This window comes from Condylura cristata, unplaced genomic scaffold (genome assembly GCF_000260355.1).
Source record: "Condylura cristata isolate star-nosed mole 26May11 unplaced genomic scaffold, ConCri1.0 scaffold00002, whole genome shotgun sequence".
Lineage (NCBI taxonomy): Eukaryota > Metazoa > Chordata > Mammalia > Eulipotyphla > Talpidae > Condylura > Condylura cristata.
In genome coordinates this window covers 44,917,929-44,941,339 of record NW_004567103.1, presented here as the reverse complement: position 1 = coordinate 44,941,339, position 23,411 = coordinate 44,917,929, and the positions used below count along the sequence as shown (strand labels likewise).

Genomic DNA, 23,411 nt, shown 5'->3' with positions numbered 1-23,411 from the left:
CTCACCTTGGACGCGGGCTCCGGCCCGGCGCCCGAACGGGGCGTTCCGGGCCAAGTGGACTTCTACGCGCGCTTCTCGCCGTCCCCGCTCTCCATGAAGCAATTCCTGGACTTCGGTGAGTGCGGCGGGGGCCTCGGGCCTTTGTGCGCCGCCCGGGGCGGGGAGCTGCGGCCGCGGCCCCCTCGGGGTGCGTGCTGGCCCCCTCTCGCTTGAAGCGCACCCCCCTCCCCAACTTCTCACCGGCGCCGCGGCTGCTTCCTTCTTCGGCCACGGATGGATCCCTGTGCCCGGGTGCTGGCGCGGGCCGCCGGGTAAATAAGTGGGAGCCTGTGCCCTCTTCCTGGGTATTGTTGAAAAACAAAGCCGGGGCCGCGGGCCGAACGACCGTCGCCTTTCGTCGCGCGTGTGCAGGTCGGCGCTCGCGGCCAGACGCCTGAGCCACCGAGCCTCGTGAGTGGCGAGTGTGTGGACACCTCCGGGAGTCGTGTTGGCATCGTGTGGGGCGATGATAAATGCACAGTTTGCCCTTGATGATTGCGTAAAATTGATGTGATGATAAGGGAAGCTTCGCATATAATCGGCCCAATGTTTTCATAAAATGTTTTCTTTGCCAAGGTGTTTCCACAACAGCTCGTCTTGGTCAGCAGGTCTTGAGCCCGTGCGAAGTGCATGAGTACTGGACGCTGTGAAATTTGCCACATTTCACCCCTATTGAAGCAACAGTCTGCCCACTTTTCCTCTTCCTCAGATGGGTGCTTTCTGGTTTGCTCAACAAAGGAAGCGGCAGAGTGCAGAGTTAGCCATTTAACTTTGTTCATGTGGGGCGCTGAGGGTGAAGGGAAAGCTCTAGTAAAGTAAAATTGGAGAAGAAAAAAATTGTTATCTGCATTGTGAGTATTATAAAGTCACCAAGGGATCACTTTTGGAGCTGAAAGATATCGGCCTCGTCATAACCTTTATCTTAAAATTGTGACTTACACTGGCAATTACTTTTGGCCCAAAGCCCTTTGTTTTTCCTTTAAAATGACTCTTGCTAAAACAGTAAGGTTCAGTTAGTGAGTTTGATGCATTACTGAAGTAACAGGACTTTCAATTTAACTTAAACGGAACTGCTTGCCAAAGGACAGTCTGCAGCTGTTCTGCTGAGCAGCCTGATACAGAAGTAGAGAGAGCTGAAGGCTTCTTTCCAGGAATCTGACAATCGATGGGATTGGGGAGAAACTTGAAGATGGCTGCTTAGCAGGCAATGATACTTGTTGCTTTCTGTTACCTGAAACCCTGTCTCTTCATTTAGGTTTTGTTTATGACAATTTGTGTAATAATCCTGTACACAATAAATGAATTTGCCCATGAACATGTCAAAATTTGTTTCTTAGACAGGTCATTCCTTCTTAGGAAACAGATTTTTTTTAATGATAGCAACAGGTTATAGGCTTTTGCAGGTCTTGTTAATTGCATTATGCACCTTGCTCAGACTTGCTGAGGTTGCCTTAGTTCTAAATGGGAGATCACAATAAAGATACAAGTAATGGAGCCTGGAAAATGTCTTCAGTGCTCTACAGAGCAATTGGAATGTCAGGAATTAGAAAGTCATTTGGGCCACCTCACAACCCAGAGTACTGGGTTCCTTCTTCTCTTGCCTCCTCCTTGCCTGTCATTATGGTGACCTTGTCATGTTGGCTTCTGCAGCTTTCTGGCTTCTACTTACTGTTGTTCCTGTTGTGTTTGGTTTCAGGATCGGTGAATGCTTGTGAAAAGACCTCATTTATGTTTCTGCGGCAAGAGTTGCCTGTTAGATTGGCAAATATAATGAAAGAAATAAGTCTTCTTCCAGATAATCTTCTCAGAACTCCATCAGTTCAGTTGGTACAAGGCTGGTAAGATGCCTGTCTTGTGTTTGCATTGTGCTTGTGTACTTTATTCAAGATTACTCTTCAGTGGAATCTGAAGATAGTAGTAGTATTTCCCCTCCCTTTGAAGAGTATGTCTGGACACTACCATTCCTTGGTTTTGGAAAAAACAGAATTGCACAGAAAAACAGACCTAAAGTTTAAGATTTGTATTAACTATGCAAGGATGTTGTGTTATAATAAAAATATCTTTTTATCGATGATTAGGGCTTTATATACCTTTACCTTTAATGCTTTCAATAACCCTTGGCTAGTACATGTTATTCTCTATTTTACAGAGGAGGAAATGGAAGCATCTTCAGGTTATGTTCTTTACCTTAAGTTATACCACTCACAGTGGAACTAGGATTCAAAACTAGATTTACTTGTGATACTTTTGCTGTGGTTAGAATAATGAAATCTATTAAAAAGTGTATTTAGGGCCCTCCCTGGTGGCACAGCGGGTTAAAGCATAGCACTAAGAAGCTTAAGCCACTTCCGCCTCCGCCTGAGTTCGATTCCCACCTGCCCCGGAGGTGACCCACATGGCGTGGGCAGACCTCTCCTGACCCGCCCGCTGCTCCCCTCAGCAGTGTACTTCATCCATCTGCCTGTTCTGCTCCCCACTCTGTCTCTGGTGAATCCTCTCACCCTCTGCATCTCTGGCTTATAGCCCAGTTCTATATGAATAAATAAATCTTTAAAAAAAAAAAGAATAAAAAAAAGTGTATTTATATTCTGTCAGTTGAATTTGTTTACTGAAATATCTGTAAGTCACAGAGTTAAAGACTTTATCCTACCATTTCAAAATAACTTAGAAGTTCTTAGAATCATTAAAAACTTGTACTCTTTTTCCAGAAAATGATGAGAGGTATTAAGCGTGTGCATACTTAGTGGCCATCTACATTCAGCTTTTCATGTTAATGTTACTAGTTTGAGTTGTTCTCTTCAGCACTATATGTTTCAGCCAAAAGAGTTGGCCACAGCTAAGTCTTAAATGGGAAACATTTAGCTGCAAGACATTTCCCAATTATTAGCTTTCCTTTGTAGGTAATACATACGTTGCAGAAGCTGATCAAAAGGTAATTTAAAAAACAACAGCAAAAGGAATATATGGTTTCTACTTATGTAATATCCTATCTAGTTCAAATATATAAAAAAAATAAGTTAAGAAAGAGGCATTTATTTAGAAACTTAGCTTATTCTTGTGTTTTTAGAATAGCCTGCATTTGAAACTGGATGTGCCAAACACTTTGTCGGTACTCAGATATCTCCAGAATAAAGAGCATCGTTTTCTTGCCAATGAAAAGAAAAATTAATGGTTAAAGCAAAATAGTAGCTATCAGAATCACTTGACTTTAGAATGCTTTATTTTTAGAAGAGATTTTATTTATGTGTACAAGAGCGGGGTGTAGGCTAGAGATGCAGGGGCTGGGTGAGAGGATTCAGCAGAGACAGAGTGGGGAGCAGCACACCCAGCATCAGAAACGGCTTTCCAAACCAACATGCACACTTACAGTTTTTTGAACACTTTCATTGCCCCTGGATGACTGCTGAATAAGGGAGGTTGTAAATCACATGTGACAAGCCAGGAGAGGTAGCACTTTATTAAACGTCACTGGTAGTTCTTGTCTTGCACTGCCACTGTGTTTGGCAGCATGACCTTGAGAAAGTCATATGACCCTCATCATTTTGCTCTTTCTTATAACAACTCATTTGCCACTTTGAATTGTTACACAAGTTAAAAATCTACATTTTCAGCCCTCCCTGGTGGCACAGAGGGTTAAAGCACTGCACTGAGAAGCTAAAGCCACTTCCGCATGAGTTCGATTCCTGCCTGCCCCGGAGGTGACCACATGGCGTGGCAGACCTCTCCTGACCCGCCCGCTGCTCCCCTCAGCAGTGTACTTCGTCGATCTGCCTGTTCTACTCCCCACTCTGTCTCTGGTGAGTCCTCTCTCCCCCCCCCAGAACCTCTGGCCTGCTCCCCAGTTCTATATGCATAAATAAATAAATCTTTAAAAAAAAAAATCTACATTTTCATGGCCTTAGTGTTTTGTTCAATTCCATTTGAAAGAATTATATTTAGATTATAGATTTTAGTTATAAACTTCTAAAAGTACAGTTTTAAAAGCACAGACATTTAATTAGATTCTTAGATACAGGTAGGCTGCCCTCCAAATTTTCCTGAGCCTAATGGAAGTTGAAAGTCATTTGTACATAGTTGTTGGTGGCAGATTCAGTTCTCATGACAATCAGTTTTTATACTGCAATGTATATTGATAAACTTAAGAAATTTAATAACTTTAATAGAAAGTAGAAGTTTTAAATAAGGAATTAGAAAATCTTAAAAATAGGTTCCATTCCAAATTTAACCTATGCTTCTACAACTTTGTGCCAGGCACTTAGCTTGAATGGGAATGATTATAGAAATCCTACTTTAACCATAATTTACAGCATTCTTCTAAATTAAACATGTTTAAAATGTCTTTTGAACATTCTCACAATGTTGAACTTTCAGCAAATAAAGAAATTACCCTATTGATTTGCTTTTTAGGTATATCCAGAGCCTTCAGGAACTGCTTGATTTTAAGGATAAAAGTGCTGAGGTTGCTAAAACTATTTATGAGTAAGTACACTATTTTGGATCTGTTTGGAACACAATTTTTATGTCCTTCAAAAATTGGTTAATCTTTATTTTCCCAGTACTCAGCAACATTATGTTTGTAGCACCCCATATAGGTAAGTCTGGGCATAAGAAACATGTTGCATTCCTCTCACCTATTCTAAGAAAAGATAGTTCATGTAATGATGAATGGAAATCCAGGTGTGGCTCAGAGCTACCTGAACCATAGCAGACTAGTGGGGGCCATTCACCTAGAGAGTACATGCTTCTAAAGAAGAACTGCTTTTGGCTTCAGGTGATCACTGCTCAAAGGTAGGCAGGGTTAAAAAAAAAAACTACAAGTCGACCTCCCTGGTGGTGCAGGGGTTAAAGACACAGTGCTGTCAAGCATTTGCCAGCCACTGAGCCATAAGTTTGATCCCTGACCAGGGAGATAACCACATGGCACAGCAGACTTCTGTCTCACCTGCTGCTCCCCCCTGCAGTGTATTTCGGTAGATCTATCTGCCTGTTCTGCTCCCAACTTTGTCTCTGATGAACCTTGTCACCCTCCACACCTCTGGCCTACACCTCAGATTGTGTGTGCATAAATAAATCTTTTTTTTTTTTAAAGAAAAAGTACAAATTTAGATTTTTTTAATGTAAAATCTTTCAATTTCGAAAGATTAGCAGCTAAAAAGTTTAAAAAACACTGAAGGCCTACAAAAACAAGTCTGTGGGTCTTTAGTGTATGATCTTGTGTTCTGTAAGTTTAAGTAATAATGTAATAACTGGAGAATTAATAAACTCGAGTAGTTCCTGCAGCAGTAGTTCCTTGCTTATTTCAAAACTTAAATGCCACCTCTTTTCTTGTTCTGAGTCTATTATACATTCTTTCTTGCTATCTTTAAAAGTAATGCCAGCATTTCATATATTTTTTTAGATTAGTTATGCATATAGAACTGGGATACAGGCCAGAGGTACAGGGGCAGTGAGAGTATTCACCAGAGACAGAGTGGAGAGCAGAACAGGCAGAATTGACAAAGTACACTGCTGAGGGGAGCAGTGGACAGGTCAGGAGAGGTCTGTCACACCCTGTGGGTCACCTCCGGGGCAGGCATCGAACTTGTGCTGAAGTGGCTTTAGCTTCTTAGTGCTGTGCTTCAACTCGCTGTGCCACCAGGGAGGGCCCAGCACTTCATATTTTAAACATGATTTTGCTCTGAAAATAATATCAAGAATTTATTCTGTGTGTAGGTATGAAGCATACTTTATGCAAATGATATCATTTAATCTTTAAAACAATTTGATTGAGAGAAGGCTATCTTTGTAAAAGAACTTAAGGTTGCGTTAAGATCACGTACCCAGCAGATCTCAGACCAGAATTTGGACCCACTGGTCTTACTGGAAAGTATACATTATACTATAGAACTTTTTGAAAATGGTAAGAGCCCAAACTAAGTTGTAAGCTGAACAGTCAAACAGGATAAAACTGTTTTTGGTTTTAACAAGAGTTGAAATAAATGAGTGAAGAGTGACTAGAATGATGAGTTGCTTGTTACTTTTGAGGAGTTGTGTTGTTTGTATTTTGGATTGGCAGTTTAGTTTCAAAGCAGATTACAAACTACGAATTCCAAAAATGTTTTGAGCTTAAGTATCATTGGAATAAGTTAATAGTACTCAAGCTGATGACTTTGAATGGGAAAACACTCAGAAGTGTTAATTCTGGTGCATATGTTACAAGATGGATTTTGTTACTTCATAATTAAGACTACTTTCTTCTCATTTCTATAAGTTAACTATATGATAATGTCTTCTAAATGATAGAAATAAATTATAGATTATTTAAATGTTTTTCTTCTAAGCATATCTCCTTTTCTGTCCCATTTTTATAAAACTCATGAGATGAATGAAATTAGAATTCATTTCTACTTCTCTGTTCTAATTGGTTCTCTCTTGGAACCCTAGGAAACCTTTCTAAACCAGACAGGCTTTATGGACTCATTCATCTTCATTCCATATAGAATATATTCCATAGAAGCAAGTGCTCTGTTACCCCTTTTTCTGAATGTGCCTGGAAATACTATGTTTGTAATTAGTGCTCATATGATCTCAGTTGGTAATGGTTAAAAAAAGCCCGTAACATTTTTGGATTGTTTGGTGGCAGCCAAAAAAACAAATTTCGAAAGCTTTATTTTGGAAATCTGTATATCTCTATAGATTTGACATATTTTGTAACCTGAAGTCTATTTAAATAAGTGTAGAAAAGCTCACACTGATGTGTGTTTTAGTGAATTAAGGGCTTCTTGCCTAAAATAATTGATTACCTTGGATTTTAGTATTAAATTCACTTAACAAACTATTTGACTGTTTTGACAGATGGGTTTGTTTAGCTTTACAGATACTGTAATACGGATCAGGAACCGACATAATGATGTTATTCCCACAATGGCCCAGGGCGTGATTGAATATAAGGAGAGCTTCGGGGTAGATCCTGTCACTAGCCAGAATGTTCAGTACTTTTTGGATCGTTTCTACATGAGTCGCATTTCTATTAGAATGTTACTCAATCAACACTGTAAGTGTCCAGAAGTCAAAGAAAAAAAACTAAGGAAAATGTTTTGGTATATTTTAAATTTGCTTAGAAAACTTCCTTTTAAGGAATGTTTTTAATTTCACTTTTTTGTATATATAAAGTATAAACTTTTTTGTATATGTAAAGTATGGAGATTGCCATAAAAGGGAAGTATTTTTATTGAATGCTTATATTTAAAATCATGCAAAATACCATGTGTATGTTTAAGGAAAATATTTATTTTTGCTGTACTATTTATTGAAACAGTATTAAGATCTGGAAAAGACCATTAGATATTTTAGTTATTTTGATTTTGTTTTTTATTTCTTGGTAGCCTTATTGTTTGGTGGAAAGGGCAAAGGCAGCCTATCTCACCGAAAGCACATTGGAAGCATAAATCCAAACTGCAATGTAGTTGAAGTTATTAAAGGTAAAAATTTAATTCTAACCTTTTAGAAAGTCTCCAAAAATCAAAATTGTTAGTGTTACCTCTTGTTATGAATAAAGCCGAACATAAGATAGTGGTAAGGTCGAATGCATGGCTTTGAAAATAACCTTATAATGTTAACTGTGCATTATGTATAGAATGAAGTGTTTTTGTTTTTTTGGTTTTTTTTTTTGATATAATGCTTTGCAAAGCAAGATTTGGTAATATTGGAAGGTATCTGTTTCACTTAAAAAAAATTCAAGTTTCCTCTCCCTCTTTTCTAATTCTCTTCACTAGGACCCATAAGTCATAATAATTATGTTTGCATTTTCACATCTTTTCCTGTTTATACCACATATATTTTCATACACATACATAATTGTTGGCTTTACATTGTTTTTTGATTTTTAGAAAATGAGGGATTCTGTGCATATTTTTTCTACAAGTTTACAGACATTATGTCATGCTGAGTGCATGTAGCTATACCCCAGTTTCTAAATGGTTGGGCTGGAAGTATCAGAAAGTATTAATTTATCTTCCTATTGATGCACATTTAGGTTTTTAAAATTTGTTTCTATTACCAAAAATACTACATTGAATATTGTTAGATAGTGTTGATTTTTTCTAGTGTTTTAAAAGGCAAGATGTTTAGAATTAAAAACATTTAACATGCATTTTAAATTTTGATACATCTAGAAAGGTATCAAAAAGTGAATGAGTCTCTTTCCTAAACTTTCTCCAAATCTAAAGTTTGGTCATGTGCATTGTAAGTATTTTCTATAACTTGCTGTTTTCTTTTTACTTCATTTATGGTGTCTTTTTTTCCATACAAATATTTTTGCTTTGTAATTATATCTGTCAGATTTCCTTTATGGCTGGTAGGCTTTGTCCTATCACATTTAAAAATTATCAAAGTCAGTTTTCTCCTCTAGAATTTAAAATATTGATTTGTTCAGTACTGTTATCATCTTAATCCATGAAAAAAGGTAAACCTATTTACTGCTTTTTTTTCTTTTGATTCACACTAGATGGCTATGAGAATGCTAGGCGTCTATGTGATTTATATTATATTAACTCTCCTGAACTAGAACTTGAAGAACTAAATGGTAAGCCTTATATTCTCTTTTCCTCAATATTTAGTTTTATGGTTACCTAAGAAGAGATGATAAGGAGAATCTAGATTTTTTTATATATAAATGAACTTCTTATGAGCCTCTATTGCAAAGAGAGTTGAGGGAAAGCAGAGAGACATGTTAAAGTGTGTGTGTAGTTAGTTGTGTTCTTTCTGAAAAACATTTTATTTTGGTTTTGCCTTCCCCATTTTCCTTATTTATAATTTTATTAATATCATTGATTCTTTGTTCCTTTTTGGTTTTCTGGTTAGTCACAGAAAATAATGATTCTGTGAAAATTACATTTGAGTTTTATATGCTCTTTCAGCAATATGGTTTGCATTTTTAAGAATGCTACTTCCTAAGTTGTAAACCCTTTTTCTTGAGGAAGTAAAAGAGTGGGGAGTGTAACAGAGAAGGTGGTCATCTATTGGCAAATTTGTTTGTCACTGGTGATTTTCTTTTCACTCTATTGCCTTTGGGACAATAGATAGGATAATGTATGTATCTTAGGAGACTGTTAAAGTCTGTTTTTCCCAGAGGTAGAATAGTTTAATACAGGAAAAATTATTTTCAAAATTAAGATGACACACTAAGAAGAGTGAAATTAAGTACTTTTTTACTAAGCTGCATTCTAAACCTTACAGTGAGAAAGCAGTGGAAGAAAAAAGATTTGCTGGGCGTTTTTCTAAAGTCATATTAACTTTTTGGTCCATATACTGTTCAGTAAATAAAAATCACAATGTATAAGTGATAGTTTGGGAAATTGAACTGCTAGGAGCAATTTCCAGGAGTCCTATTGCTACTCCCAAAGGGCAGTTTATTCAGAGAGCCCTGTTTTTGATTCATGGGATTAGGTTATATTTTACATACTATGTTCCCCACCCCCAAATGTACTATGTAAGATTTAAGTTTGGAATTAGTGTCCCTTGGTAAATTGATGCTAGCTTAAATTTTTATTTCAGATTTATGCCTGAAATAGAACAGATGCCTGAAATTGAACACAAATAGGACTTCTTTCTTCATTACGTAGTGTGATGTGGAACATTTTTTAAAATGGCTTTTTAAAAGGTGTGTCCATCAGAATTGGACTGTGAAATTTGTAGACTCTTAACTTTTTTCTTGGCAAGTAAAATTCTAACTTTAAGGTTGAGTGTTCTTTAAAAAAATTCACTGTCATTGAGAAAAATGGAAGATGAGTGGTTAGATTGCTGTGCAGCGTCTCAGGAACAACAACGGGACATACACTGGTCACTGGCAGTTATAAATCCATGTGAGCATGGGGCTAAACTCAAGTACAGTGAAGAGCTGCTGTGGACGTTTTCCCCCAAATTATACTGTTCTCCATACTAAGTGTTTTCTTTTCATCACTACACAGTTTATCAGAAATGCTTTAAGCACTTCTCTCTGTACTTTTATATTTTTCTCTTCTGCTCTTTAGCAAAATCACCAGGACAGCCAATACAAGTGGTTTATGTACCATCCCATCTCTATCACATGGTGTTTGAACTTTTCAAGGTTTGTAAAACAGTCTTACATAAACTTTATCAGCTCTTTCCTGAGATTAGGAATCAGCACTGAAAGTTTTCTACTGGGTTTTCCTCAGTTTCATTAAAAGATGTCATTCCATGACCAGCCTTTTGCCAGTTCTGACTGGCACCTCCTTGTAGTGGTCAGCTCAGGCTTTGGGGTCAGAAAAGCCTGGATTTGAATTCCAGTTCTGGCACTTAATATGTGGGTGGCTTAATGGAAGGTACTCAATCTTTGCGAGACTCAGTTCCCTCTTCTGAAAATGAGGGCTGTATTCTCCAGCTTACTATGAAGATTGGGAATAATGTACTGACTGGAGCAGCAGAAGCACATGTAGATTGCTCAGGAAAGTTATATTTCTATCTTTACAAAACAGAACATTCAAAAAGTGATTATCAGCTTTCCATCCTTAAATTAGGCCCAGGGTCCCACTATTACATGTTGTTGTTTTTTTGAAAAAGCCACTCATAGTGACTTACAGAGCTTCCACTGTAATATTTACTCATTGCAACATATTTTGAAAACTAAGTAAAATTATGCTAGTATGTTTTTTCCCCAGTGACATACCAATGGCACTTGCTGGTAGAAAGAAAAGTGAGGGATGAGGAGTGGTACATGTCCTTGTGACTGAAAATAACTGCTCTAAATCAAACCTGAAAACTCTCTGTTTTAGTTATATTTTCAGCCAGCTGCTAGCTAGTAGAAAGAAGTGGCTTTCAGCTTGCTAATGAGAAACAAAAATATACTAAAATACAGAAAAACTGCATTTGTTCAAGAATGCTCTTTTGTTCTAAGAATTGGAACAAAAGATTAGGTTCTAAGATTGAATCTACTACCTAATCTAAGTAGTTAAATCAACAAGTAATGGACATTTAGAGCATTAAAACTATTTTTTTCTTTGACATAAAGATCTTGTGCTTCATGATGCTTCATAAGAGAAACATTACCATATCATATAACAGATTCTACATAAAGTCAATAACAATGACTTCCATCTGGAACCTAATCTTAAATAACCTTTGGTACAAATGATAAAATCTCCTTCTCAGGAAAACACTTAATAGTGCTGATTGGTGTGCCTGGGCCTCACACCCCTGTTTCCAAATGCAGCCCCATCTTTTGCCTTTTTAACTCATCTAACCCTAATATTAGGGTTTAGTGTTTATGACATATTAGCTTGTGTACTCGGTAGCCTTTAGAAACTGATCAAAATAGTTTTACAATGTGAATATTCTTAGTTTGAAACTAATGGTAAATTGAATTTGTTTCTTCATCATAAGACCACTGTAGTTAATACTAGTACTTGAAACCTTTATTTCTTAACACAATGTTTCTTAAAAGAAGAGGCTGAATTGAGATGGAAAAAGGCACAAAGTTATGCAAAAATAAACTATTATATTAAAATTTAAAAAATAGAGGTTGAGCTGTTCTCAAAAATAAAAATTGCTCATTATTGACTAAAATTATGAAAATATTTGGGCAAAATTTTCTGCATTAATATAGATTAGTTAAATGTGTTGAGAAATCTGGTTTGAAAAATATGAAGAATTTAGTTGGAATCTTTATACCAGAATATCTCACTGTGCTCCAAAACTGACAATAATTTTTTAAAAGCAATTCTTTAAATGTGGTTATAAGAATTATGATTCTTTAGTATGGATTAATTTTTTTAACTTCAAATAGTACATGTGTTGAAAATTATAATTAGTTTCTCTCCCTTTTTACCGTTGTGTTTTTCATGTAACCCTGATGTGTTTCAGAATGCAATGAGAGCGACAATGGAGCACCATGCTGACAAAGGTGCTTACCCACCTATTCAAGTCCACATTACACTAGGTAAAGAGGACTTGACTGTGAAGGTAAAGACTTTTTTCTTTTTAAGTTGCTATCTAGGAATATACATAATTTCTAGAAGAAAATTTATTCTATGGGAAAGAAATCTATATTTAATAGATACGCATATTGCTTCATGTATCTGGAAGATCATATATAGATTTATCTCTTGAGTCTGTTTCATCCAAATCATTCAAGTTAAAAATCAATCTGAAGACCATTCAGCACTAATCATGAATATTTGTTTTGATAAGTAAATCTAAAATATTTGGATATGAGCCATATTATTTGGATAGTGCTTCATTTTTCAGTTTTAAATAATACTTTTCAATCTACTTTTGTTTCCTTTGATTTTCATAGTAGCTCATTAGTCAGGAGCACAGGTAATTTTTTCCAAAAATAGACATTGTAGATAGCCCATGAGACGTAGGGCTTGAAATCAGCTCCTCTAATCCTAGTGCCAGGAATTTTTCAAAATATTATTCATAAACCCATTTACTAGAGTATGATGTTTCTTCTCTCTGAATAATAATTTTAAACTTTATATTCAGTTAACTAATGCAGCGTATACAATCAAATGTCAAATCAAATTTTGACTTGTGGGACACTACTCTGAGTTGTTCTTGAATTTACCACCATATTTTTAGAAACTAATTGCTGGCTTCTAAATTAAAATATTTTAAACAACAAATACTAGTTTTTTGTCACAGTAGCTGAGGAGTTAGTGATCTCAGAACATTCTATCTGCCCTCTCCCACCCATCCTCACTTACCACTTTCTCTATATTTAATTTTATCCATGGAATTCTAGATTGAAAATAATCATCTTGTGAAATTTTGAAGGGATTGATTATTCCTTTTCTTGAAAGTGTACATTTCAGATTTTTTAAGTATATATATATATATATATATATATATATATATATATCAGTAATTATTTAGTATATTCACAACGTTGTGAATATTTAGTATATTCACAACGTTGTGAATATTGCCTGCTCTCTTTAGCTTTTATTTTTATGATGTGTCTTTTTCCAAACTCGCATTTCAATCTGTTTGTGTCTTTTATTCTAAAGTATGTCTCTTGTATGCAGCATATGGATAGTTCATGTTATATTATTTGTCCCGCCAGTGTCCATCTTTTAGTAGTATCAAGCCATTTACAGTTAATGTAATTTCAGTTATATAGAATTGTTTGCAATCTTACCATTTGTTTTCCATGTATCATATGTTTTGTTTGGTTAATGTAATTTCAGTTATATAGAATTGTTTGCAATCTTACCATTTGTTTTCCATGTATCATATGTTTTGTTTGGTTTTGTTAAAATAACATGTTCTCATGCACCAATTTGATTCCCTTCCCTGTGTGGGTCAGTGTTCACCAAGCTCTGAGGCATTCAGCACAGATTTGTTCAGTGTTGGTAAACTCTCTTTGCTTAAGAATTCTGGCTACTGGATGTCAGGAAAGGTTTATGTTACCCGGCAGTTCTACTCCAGGATGCGTAGCCCAGAGGATTAAAATCAGATTTTATAGACTTGACAGTGGAAAATTCTTGGGTAAAAGACTTCAGGGGCTCTGGGTGAGTTTGGGGTTAGTAAATTTCCTGGCTTTGGAACTGTCATCAAGTTAGTAGTAGTTCCTTTCACATAAATTAGCCCAGAGAGTCCAGTGTTATGGGGAACAGGAAGTTAGGGATGACAACTCTTGGGTCAGTGGTAATTTCATGCACTAAAGAGAACACTTTAAAAATAAACGCAAACTTCTCTTCCTCACCTGGCCTTTTGGTGTGAATCCGCACCACCTTTTGTCTTCATAAGACCCAGTCCTTTTCTTTGACATAGGCTTATGTTCCCAAGAGTCTAGATTTTTTCCCCCTTAGGTTTATCCTAATCGAGAATTTTTGTTTTTGTTCATTTTCATGTCTTCTTCCAGCATTTTGTTTCACCAGGGAACCATTTATCTTAAATGCATCAGTCCAATGTCTGTCCCTCGCATTCTTCTGTCCTTCACTTTTCCTAAGGAACTGAGATCCTCTGTAATATCATCTGTTAGAACACTCAAATTCTTTTGACCACTCAAAAGTGAATGTCCAATTATTATGGCTGATGTCCAATTATAATTGCTGATGTCCAATTATTATGCGTTGGGTTGCAAAGCAAAGAAGGTTAACTTCATGAGTTTTGAACTGTAATCCTAGGGCTTTGCTTGTCTCCCTTCACGAACTCCAATAAGATGAAGCTTCTCCAGGTTCTGCCCTTTTTGCTCAGCAACTCTCCTTTACTCATCTTAGTCTGTGGCTAGAACTCACTCCTTGTTTAACTCCTGCTGGGTTGCTGTAGTCTTTCTGGTCAAAAGGCTAAGGAACACCTGGAAATATTTAGCAGGTCTAACCTTTCAACTCAGTATTCTAATATGTTGTTTACTTGCTTAATACTTACAGAACACCCACACTTCTTGCTCATGTTACCAGCAAATGTGCAGCAGAGAATTAAAGGATGAATAATTAACAAATTGATGAATTTCAGAGAGTATCCAGGGTTCTTTAGTCATCGGACTAAAATTAAATCTTTTAACAAAACTTTAAATTCATAGACAAGAACAATTTTAAGTGTGATGCTATGTATAGGGTTTAATAAAGCCCTTATATACCTTCATTCTGCAATAGATATATCAGAGGCAAGTCTTCAAATAATATTGAGCAAATTTTTCTTTTAAAAGTTAAAATATCTATGTGTGGTATAAAGTTTTTAAAGTCTAAATGAAAAGTCACTGTAAGTCATGCAGCCTGTTGACTTTTTATTATATATCAGTGAATACTAATTTATCTCTGGATCTATATGCACATGTTAAAGGCAAACTTGTTTTTATATGACAGCTACATTCATGTGATAGCTAGTTGCATCAATGTAGACTTTGTGACAATGATTAGAAAAATTAAGCCCATGTTAACTGTGAAGGAAAACCAAATGAAGACAATCTATGAGTAAATTACTGTTTCAACTTACCTTAAAATTTGAGTTAAGTGTTGTAAGAACAATAGAAAGTGTGTATAAATATGTTGGAAAGTTGCCTGGAAGCCTTTACTGTGCATTTGTTTTTAGATAAAACTCTTAAATATGATGAAGTGGTTCTGATTTTTCCTCCCTGAAAATGAAAATTACACTGTTTCTTTTCCTTTTTTTAAAGATTTATTTATGCATACATGAACTGGAATGTAGGTCACAGGTACGGGGGAATGATTGTTGAGAGGATTTACCAGAGAAAGAGTGGGGTGCAAAACAGGCAGATCTACTGAAATACACTTTTGAGGGGAGCAGCGGGTGAGACAGGAGAGGTCTGCTGTGAGTCACCTCCCTGGCTGGAGATTAAACTCTGTAGATAGCATGATAGTGCTGAGACCTTAACCCCTGTGCCACCAGGGAGGCCTTCTGTTTCTTTCCTTAATAAGAGCAATAAGTAGTAAAAGAAATTAAAAAACTAGAAATCCAAGTTATTGCTCATAATCCCATAGATAATGATATTATGAATCATCATAAACAGATACCATTAATTCTTATACAATTAGCTATTCCAAATGCTCTTCATAGCTTTATACTACATAGCAATATTTTGTGGTCATCTTCCATGCCAATACATGAAGTACTGCATAATATTTAATAACTAAATTACATTCTGTTTTAGAATACATTACTTAAAGAGTCTCTTATTTAGGTTGTAATGTAGTTTTAGTTATTCACATACAGTGAATATTCTTAGAAAAACTGCATATTTTTATGACATTAGGAAAAACAGCATAAAAATTTTTTATTGAGGTAACAGTAGTTTACAATACTGTATATGATTTAAAGTATAGGTTCACAGCTCAGCAGATGTATGTTTCCACACCACACCCACCACCTAAGCACCCATAATCCTCTATCATAGCCCACTAAGCCCCACTTTGGTCCTCCTCTTTCCCCCACATCATTCTCCCTCTGGTAGCTCCAGAATTTCATTTTGTTTTGGTCTAGTTTCATCTTTTTCATTTCTTTATATTCTGCATGTGAGTGGAATTGTTCAGTATTTGTCTTTCTCCTACTGAAGTATTTTCACTTAGCACAGTATCCCTAGTTCCATACACGTTGTATTTTTAATCTGGTTGCCAACTAACTCCACCAGAAAGGGACAAATAAATACATTGGTGTCCAAGATAGGTTTAATTTATGCTTTACTTCATGCCATACTGCACTGGAAGTACAACTTCAGCGAATATACCAGGCCACAGCACTGAATGTATATTATGATGGAGTTTATTATTTATTAGAATTCCACACAATAGAGGGGCTGTGTTAGGTCCACTCATAAGGGAAATGTTCACAACATGGATTATGTGGTATTCATTTGAAAAGCAGCAGTCTCCACCAACAGTTAAATAGTAACACTATGAATGCATGTTGGTATCCGGCTATTTATAGGACTTGGTCATTCAGCCTGATCCTTTTTCATCGTAGATGAGTGACCGAGGAGGTGGTGTTCCTTTGAGAAAAATTGACCGACTCTTCAACTACATGTACTCCACTGCACCCCGACCTCGCGTTGAGACGTCCCGAGCGGCACCCCTGGTATGTGATTAAGAAGTGATGAAGTGTGATTTTGTGAATTGCCAAAAAAATGAATCACTTACAAACTAAATCAGTTAAGTTAATGGAAGCTACTGAAGGAAAACACTTTCCTCCAAATTTAAACAACCTTAGACAGTTACGATTTTTTTACTTGAAAAAAATCACAGGGCAGAGTATTGTTTGAGTTCTCATCATCACACTTGAGAGCAATGGTCAGTAGTTAACATGACAGCAATATATCGTGTTATTTCCTGTAATTCTTGCATCCTAAACTACAAACACTTATATGGCATTTCCTATGTGGCAGACCTATCAAAATGTACCATTTCTAATATGAAAACTGAAGTTCCAGTTTTACTAGTATTTTGTCAACACTAATAAACTAAGCATGGGTTGTTTTTCTTGAGTACTTACCTATTCTAGACACAGAAAAAAGACTCAATTTCTAATCAGTTTCTTCAACAATAAGATGAGTTAAATTACAATTTTTTGAAGTTTTTAAAATTAATTTTTGTTCTCTGTTTTCAAGTTGAATAAGATTAGTTTTTGAATTGACTCTATCCTTGCCTTCCAACTTGCAAGAAAGCACTTTGCCAAACCTCTGCACTGTAATTCTGGAAGAACTCTGTCCTTCTAAACTTTGTAACATCTCTGGGATGTACACTAGACTTATGTTGTAGTACAATGAGTTACAGTACATGATAGATCAGTTTTTAGACTCTTACTAGGAAGTTCTGAAAGGACTTCATTCTAGTAGCTTTACCTGTGACAAAGTACTTGTTCCATAACTGTTAACCAGATAAAAAGGATTGTCCCACATGTGCTTCTCAAGTTCAGATATGCTGTTCTCAAAGTAGAGATCCATAGCCAAGGAACAGACTGGGCCAAATAATAATCACAAGCATTCACTTAAAGTAAGGGGATAAGAATGAATAGGCTGTTTTCTATAAAATAGATATTGTAGGACTTTTGTGGGTAGTGACATAGGTACTAGTCCAGGCTCTGTACAAATGGACTTGTTCTTTACCCGAGTGCACTACCTCTAAACTGTAGCTTTGGGGAAATTATTGACTTTTCAGTATAACAGTTTCTCCAACTTTAAAAATTCTATTATTGTGTAGATTAGTAATATATGCAGAAATGCTTTTTATAGTGCCTGACACACAGTAAATGCCATATAAGTGTTTGTAGTTTAGGATACAAGAATTGTAAGAATTTTTAAGAAAATAGGAGACCTGACATGACCTGGTCTTCTCTATACACTTACACAGGCTCAGTGAGTTTGAGATTGTTACTTAGCTCTGATAGACTGTCCTTGCTGATATCATGAGCAGCTTGTAAGTGTCCCAGAAAGCAAAAAGTGGGGCAACAAGAGAAAGACTGCCTAATGCCACAAGTGTGGTCATCGTGTCCACTGAGACTGTGAGCCGCCGCCTCATGGATGCCTGCTAGAGGCATCTACATGGGCAGACACCTTAACACTTGAAGCCCACTCATTGCAGACCCTTCTGTTTCTCCCTTCCAGACCTCCTCCTCATCAGTTACCCAGTTGCATGCTTTCTAACGCCCTAACCAGTCAGCCAGCTTGTTTGCCACTGCCTGTGTCTGCCTGTCACTGTGTCGGTGGTAGGATTTACGTCTACCCCATCTTTCAGGTCTGCTCTTGAGAGAGGGGAGAGTAAAAGGGGAGTCAGCTTTTGTCTGGGGCCTGCAAACTGTGTGGGCTCACCACTGGACTGAAACTTGCTGTTTTTCTTCACTGTTAAGTATTTATAGAGGATTCCATAGGTGAGCCCTTCAGCCACAGGTGTGGTTGAGGAAGAGGTTGTGTTTAGGTAAATTATGGGATACTGAACCATCTGCTCATGCAGCTTTCTTGGGGCAATTTTTAGAACTGACTAATACATCAGTCAGTATCCCCAAAAGGAAGAGATCATTCACAGAAGACTTATTTACAAAAAGATGAAATACAGAGATGAAGATAGGGATAGTGTGGGAATCCAGGACAACAGTAAGTCTGTCACCAGACTGATCAAATGGATGAAGAAAAGGAGAAATTAGCAGGACCTATAAAGAAGGAAAAAAATTGCTTGCTTACTCTCATGAGAATCAGTCTTAGTGGAAACGAAGCAGGGGAATGAATTCCCTCCGAAATCTTCCTGGGGTCCCCATTGACTAAACCCATTGGAAACAGAGGACACAAGAATACACTAACATCGATTCAGGTTAGCCTCTGAGGCCAGGGAGAAAAGGGTGAATGGGTAGTTTACTTGGAGGAGTTAGAAAATGATTAGAAAAGTCAAGTAATAAAATGGTGGAAGCAGGTAAAATTGAAGCCTAGATTGGGTAGTAGCATGATGCTTCTTGAATCCACATAAGCTCTTAACTAAAGTATTATGGACAGTGTCATCAAACTCTTCTGACTTGGTGATGAAAAGCCATTTTTACATGGTTGGTTTTATCCAGGTAAAGAAGTTACTAGAAGCAAGATGAATTCAGATACTAGAAACAAGATGAATAATGATCTAGAAGTAAGAAATACTAATGATATGTTTGAGGAACTAAGCAGGAGGTTTGGTTCTGCTGAACTAGAGAGTGGGTGGCCAGACCTGATCTTATCATTCTTGAAAGCGTCTTTCAGAAGTCTGGATTTTTATCTCTAAGGTGATGGATGGCAGTGGAGGGTTGTGCTTTGAAGATTTTCAAGCAGGGAAATGACTTGTCAGTGGAAATTTAGAAAGTAGACTGTTATGGATCTCTCCAGGTTCCGAATAGGCTAGAATTTATGACATGAAGTCATGAGATAAATCTGTTGCTGTAACAAGGCTATATTTTACTCTTGCTCCTAAAAGTGAGAACCTATTTTTTGTAGTACCTAAAGGCAGTACTGGGATCCTCTAGAGCAGGCCATTGAAGAAAAGTAACATGCTTTTTTCCAGACCCCACAAGTCATTTTATAGAACAAAGAAAAGTGAGAGACTGAAATGACCAGAGGGCAGTCATCTAGTAACAGAATGCAACTAAGCTTCAGCATGATCATATTCACATGCAAGAATTAACAGGTTTCTTAGGCAAGGATTACAGGTTTCTTAGATGCAGATTCTGCAGCCATAGGATACTCAGTGGCACTTACTTTTACTAGAAAATTATTTCAGCACGTGGCTATCTAAATATAAATCACTTTTTTCATCAAACAGGCTGGTTTTGGTTATGGATTGCCCATCTCACGGCTTTACGCGCAATACTTCCAAGGAGACCTAAAGCTATATTCCTTAGAGGGTTATGGGACGGATGCTGTTATCTACATTAAGGTAATAACTTTTTGATTTAATAATAGACCTTTTTATTATAAGAAAAGATGCCAGTATTCAACTCAATGAGATTTAACTCTACCTCATACTATGAAGATATCAAAACATTATGATTTTTTACATCATAAGATTTCATCTATTTTTATAAACGATTTCCTTGATTTGGAGGGGGAAAGTCCTTGATCAGGACTATGGTTCTTAATAGAAAAAAGCTGGGCTAAAGTCAGGAACCATATAAGGTCATATATTTTGCAAGTTTAATTTTGACATAAACAGGTGAATGGATATTGGTCCACCTATAGACCCGAACACCTTTTCTTTGCATCTGGGTCTGCAGATTGAAGTTTCACTTGTCTTTCTTGTAAACACTGTATACATCATTTTGGTTTCTTTTAAGCAGAGACATGAGCAAGCACATTATCCTTTGGGATTTTTCGTTTAAATCTGCAAAGTCTCTCCCTGGTGGCATAACGGGTTAAAGCGCAGCACTGCAAGCTAGCTGTAGCTCAGCCACTTCAGTGAGTTCGATCCCTGGCCCGGAGGTGACCCACATGGCACAGCAGACCTTTCCTGTCTCCCTCACTGCTCCCCTCAGCAGTGTTCTTTGTCAATCTGCCTGTTCTGCTCCCCACTCTGTCTCTGGTGAATCCTCTCACTGTCTCTGCATCTCTGGCCTGTACCCCAGTTCTGTATGCATAAATAAATAAATCTTTAAAAAATAAAAATAAAAAAATAATGCTGCAAAGCACACCTGCCTTTGGTAAGCAGAGGCTTACTGGTGGGGGCAGACACATTTAGTCCACTTGCCTGGCTGGTGCAGGTGTCGCTGGAGGGAGGGGTCAGTGTATTTTACAGGAATGGAATGCTCTGGGCCTCTATGAACCCCTTGGGTTGGTTGAATAGTGGGGCTGTTGATACCTATTTAGTGGCTTTAGTTTCTTGTTCTGCCACTAGATGGCACCTGTTTTGTAGAAAATGCTCGACTATTAGAAAAAGTGAAGTTTATCTATAAAGGTTGAATTCTTTCAAGAGAACAGTTTTTTCTTTTTTTATTTATAATCATTTAAATTGTTAAGAAGTTTAAGAGGGTGATACAGAGGCATTATTTTATCACCAGACAATATTTTTGATCCAGCCTGTTTCTGCCTTTTAAGTCGGGTTCTGGTAATTTTGGCTTGTTTAAGAGAATATGTAAGTATAAGGTTTTTAGTTCCATTTTGGAAAAAATAGAACACAAGTGGTCGTAAAGAATCATTAAAGTCAGCATCAAAGCACTTTCTTAGTGTTATTGGGCTGACATTTCCAGTTCCATATTTCTGTATCTTGAGGAATGGCTATCACTTTAGGTTGAAATATTGAAATACCCTAACTTGAAGTAGGTAACAAAGAACTTAGTTTATCTCAATTTCTAGTGATTTACAGGAAACTGAAGTAGGACAATGAATTAAGCTAATATTTTGGAAAATGAAAATATGCATGATACATATAAATATATATGCTATATCTAAAATTGGTTATTTTAATGGCAGGAGGAGAAATAGAATTAAACCCAGACAATGAATTGTTCATAAAAAAAAACCAGGATGCTTTTAGACATACTAATAGTTTTTAATTGATTGATAGTAATGTTTTTACAATGTATTTTTAAAAGTATAATGACTGTCTTGGAAAAAAATAGTATTCTAATAACTAAAATACATTTCATTAAATGATTATCTGAATACAGTATTAAGATACATAGGTTAATTTCTATGAATTTATATTTAGCTGATATTTTTAGTGAACCAACTTTTGTTCTGGGCCATGTTTTATAAGTGTCATTTACATCTGTTTAAAGTTTCAATTCTGCAACTACCAGGCTGAGTGGAGAAGCAGCAACAAAGTTAACACGCACACCAAGCAGTACCTTAGGACTGTTTAGCACATTTCAAATACGTGTGTGCATTAAAATGTATGTAGATGGTGTGATCAGTAAAATGTAAATTCAGTATTGTTTGATTTGTACTAACCTTTTTGCAGTTATATATTTTCTCAAGTAATGGATTTTTTTCTAAAAAGTGCCAGACTTCGCTCTCCCTGGTTAGCAGCAGGTTAGGACACAGCATTGCAAGCTAGCGCAGCTGCTTCAGTGCGAATTCGATATTGGACCTGGAGGCGACCACATGGCTCAGCAGACCTCGCATGACCCGCCCGCTGCTCCTCTCAGTCGTGTACTTCGCCGATCTGCCTGTTCTGCCACCCACTTTGTCTCTGGTGAAGCCTCTCACCACCCCTGCACCTCTAACCTGTACCCCATTCTTATATGTATAAATAAATAAATCTTTAAAAAGGAAAAAAAAAATGCCAGACTTAGGTCCTGTTTTTATCTTTTAGGCTCTGTCAACAGAATCCATAGAAAGACTCCCAGTGTACAACAAAGCTGCCTGGAAGCATTACAACACCAACCACGAGGCTGACGACTGGTGTGTCCCTAGCAGAGAACCAAAGGACATGACGACATTCCGCAGTGCCTAGATACACTCAACACCCGGAAAAACCAAATGTGGCTTTTGCATTAAATTTGGAAGGGACAATGTTCAGAACTATACCAAAATATCCCATGTGTTGTTTTCACAGTTAACTGTTTGACTAGCATTTATGCCTGTTAGGCTTCCTGAAGGATGAAATTGTACTTATATTTTCACAATTATTTGAACATATTTTTAAATATCCATGGTTTCAGTGAGATTTCCTCTTTATGTAGGCTTCAGAAGCATGGGTGTGTTTGAGTTTCTAGGGGAGGCTACTTTTTTTTCTAATACTTTTGTGTCTGCTAGAAACATTTTCTTAATAATACTGATTAGCTTGTTAGCCCATCTTTCTGTTTTATGGAGGAGTTCTGTGATCCTTTATTCAGTTGGGGACAGCTGTAATAAGATGGTCTTCAGGTATACAAGTGACTAACAACTATAGGTCAAGCAGGCAGCTTAGAATGAGCTACTTCTCGGCATCTGCATGCATTGTCTTAGCTATGAAAGTCATTTATCATTTTAAAATTCTTTTGCAAATAGATGGTAGTAACTAGTCTGCAATGGACCTCAGTCATGATCATGAAGGTTCTACTTTTGAATATGCCTATGATGAACACAAGGGGAGTTTTTTTATATTGAAACAAACTGGCAGTTACTAAAATTCTAGAGAAATTTAGGAAAAAGCATTGAGTCCCCAGAACTGAACAACTATCCAGTGTTGTGATTATCTGAGAGAACTTTTGAGAAACAGGTGGTTTTTTTTTTTTTTTTTTTGGTCCTATTGTGAACATACTGAATCAAATTGATTCAATATGAACTCTGTGGCAGGAGTTCAGATCTTAAATTTTAAAATGCTTCCTAGGTGAGTGTGATGCCTCAGTCAAGGAAGTACTCTTAAAGTACATAAATGATGATACCACATTTGCAAAAATGATAAACTTTTAAATTTCAGTTTCATTTATCGAAAAGTCATAGTTTAAACTGAAGGAGAGACTAACTGAATTACAAGTCTGGTGTC

General features: G+C 36.8%; 1 protein-coding gene across 1 annotated transcript; it reads left to right on the top strand.

The window, feature by feature from the left end:
- The first annotated feature begins 7 nt into the window (after positions 1-7).
- PDK1 (pyruvate dehydrogenase kinase, isozyme 1) lies at positions 8-22,485 on the top strand. The gene is made up of 11 exons (XM_004674535.2): positions 8-115; positions 1,736-1,877; positions 4,447-4,518; positions 6,888-7,072; positions 7,404-7,499; positions 8,525-8,602; positions 10,050-10,126; positions 11,899-11,997; positions 16,462-16,572; positions 19,770-19,883; positions 22,257-22,485. Exons 1-11 carry the CDS (start codon positions 94-96, stop codon positions 22,395-22,397), a joined length of 1,137 nt encoding a protein of 378 aa, XP_004674592.1. The 5' UTR covers positions 8-93; the 3' UTR covers positions 22,398-22,485.
- The last annotated feature ends 926 nt before the right edge of the window (positions 22,486-23,411 follow it).

Coding starts and splice junctions, on each gene's coding strand:
- PDK1 (XM_004674535.2), top strand. CDS start 94: ATGAAGCAATTCCTGGACTTCG. Junction 7,073..7,403: donor AATGTTACTCAATCAACACT/GTAAGTGTCCAG, acceptor ATTTCTTGGTAG/CCTTATTGTTTGGTGGAAAG. Junction 7,500..8,524: donor TGTAGTTGAAGTTATTAAAG/GTAAAAATTTAA, acceptor GATTCACACTAG/ATGGCTATGAGAATGCTAGG.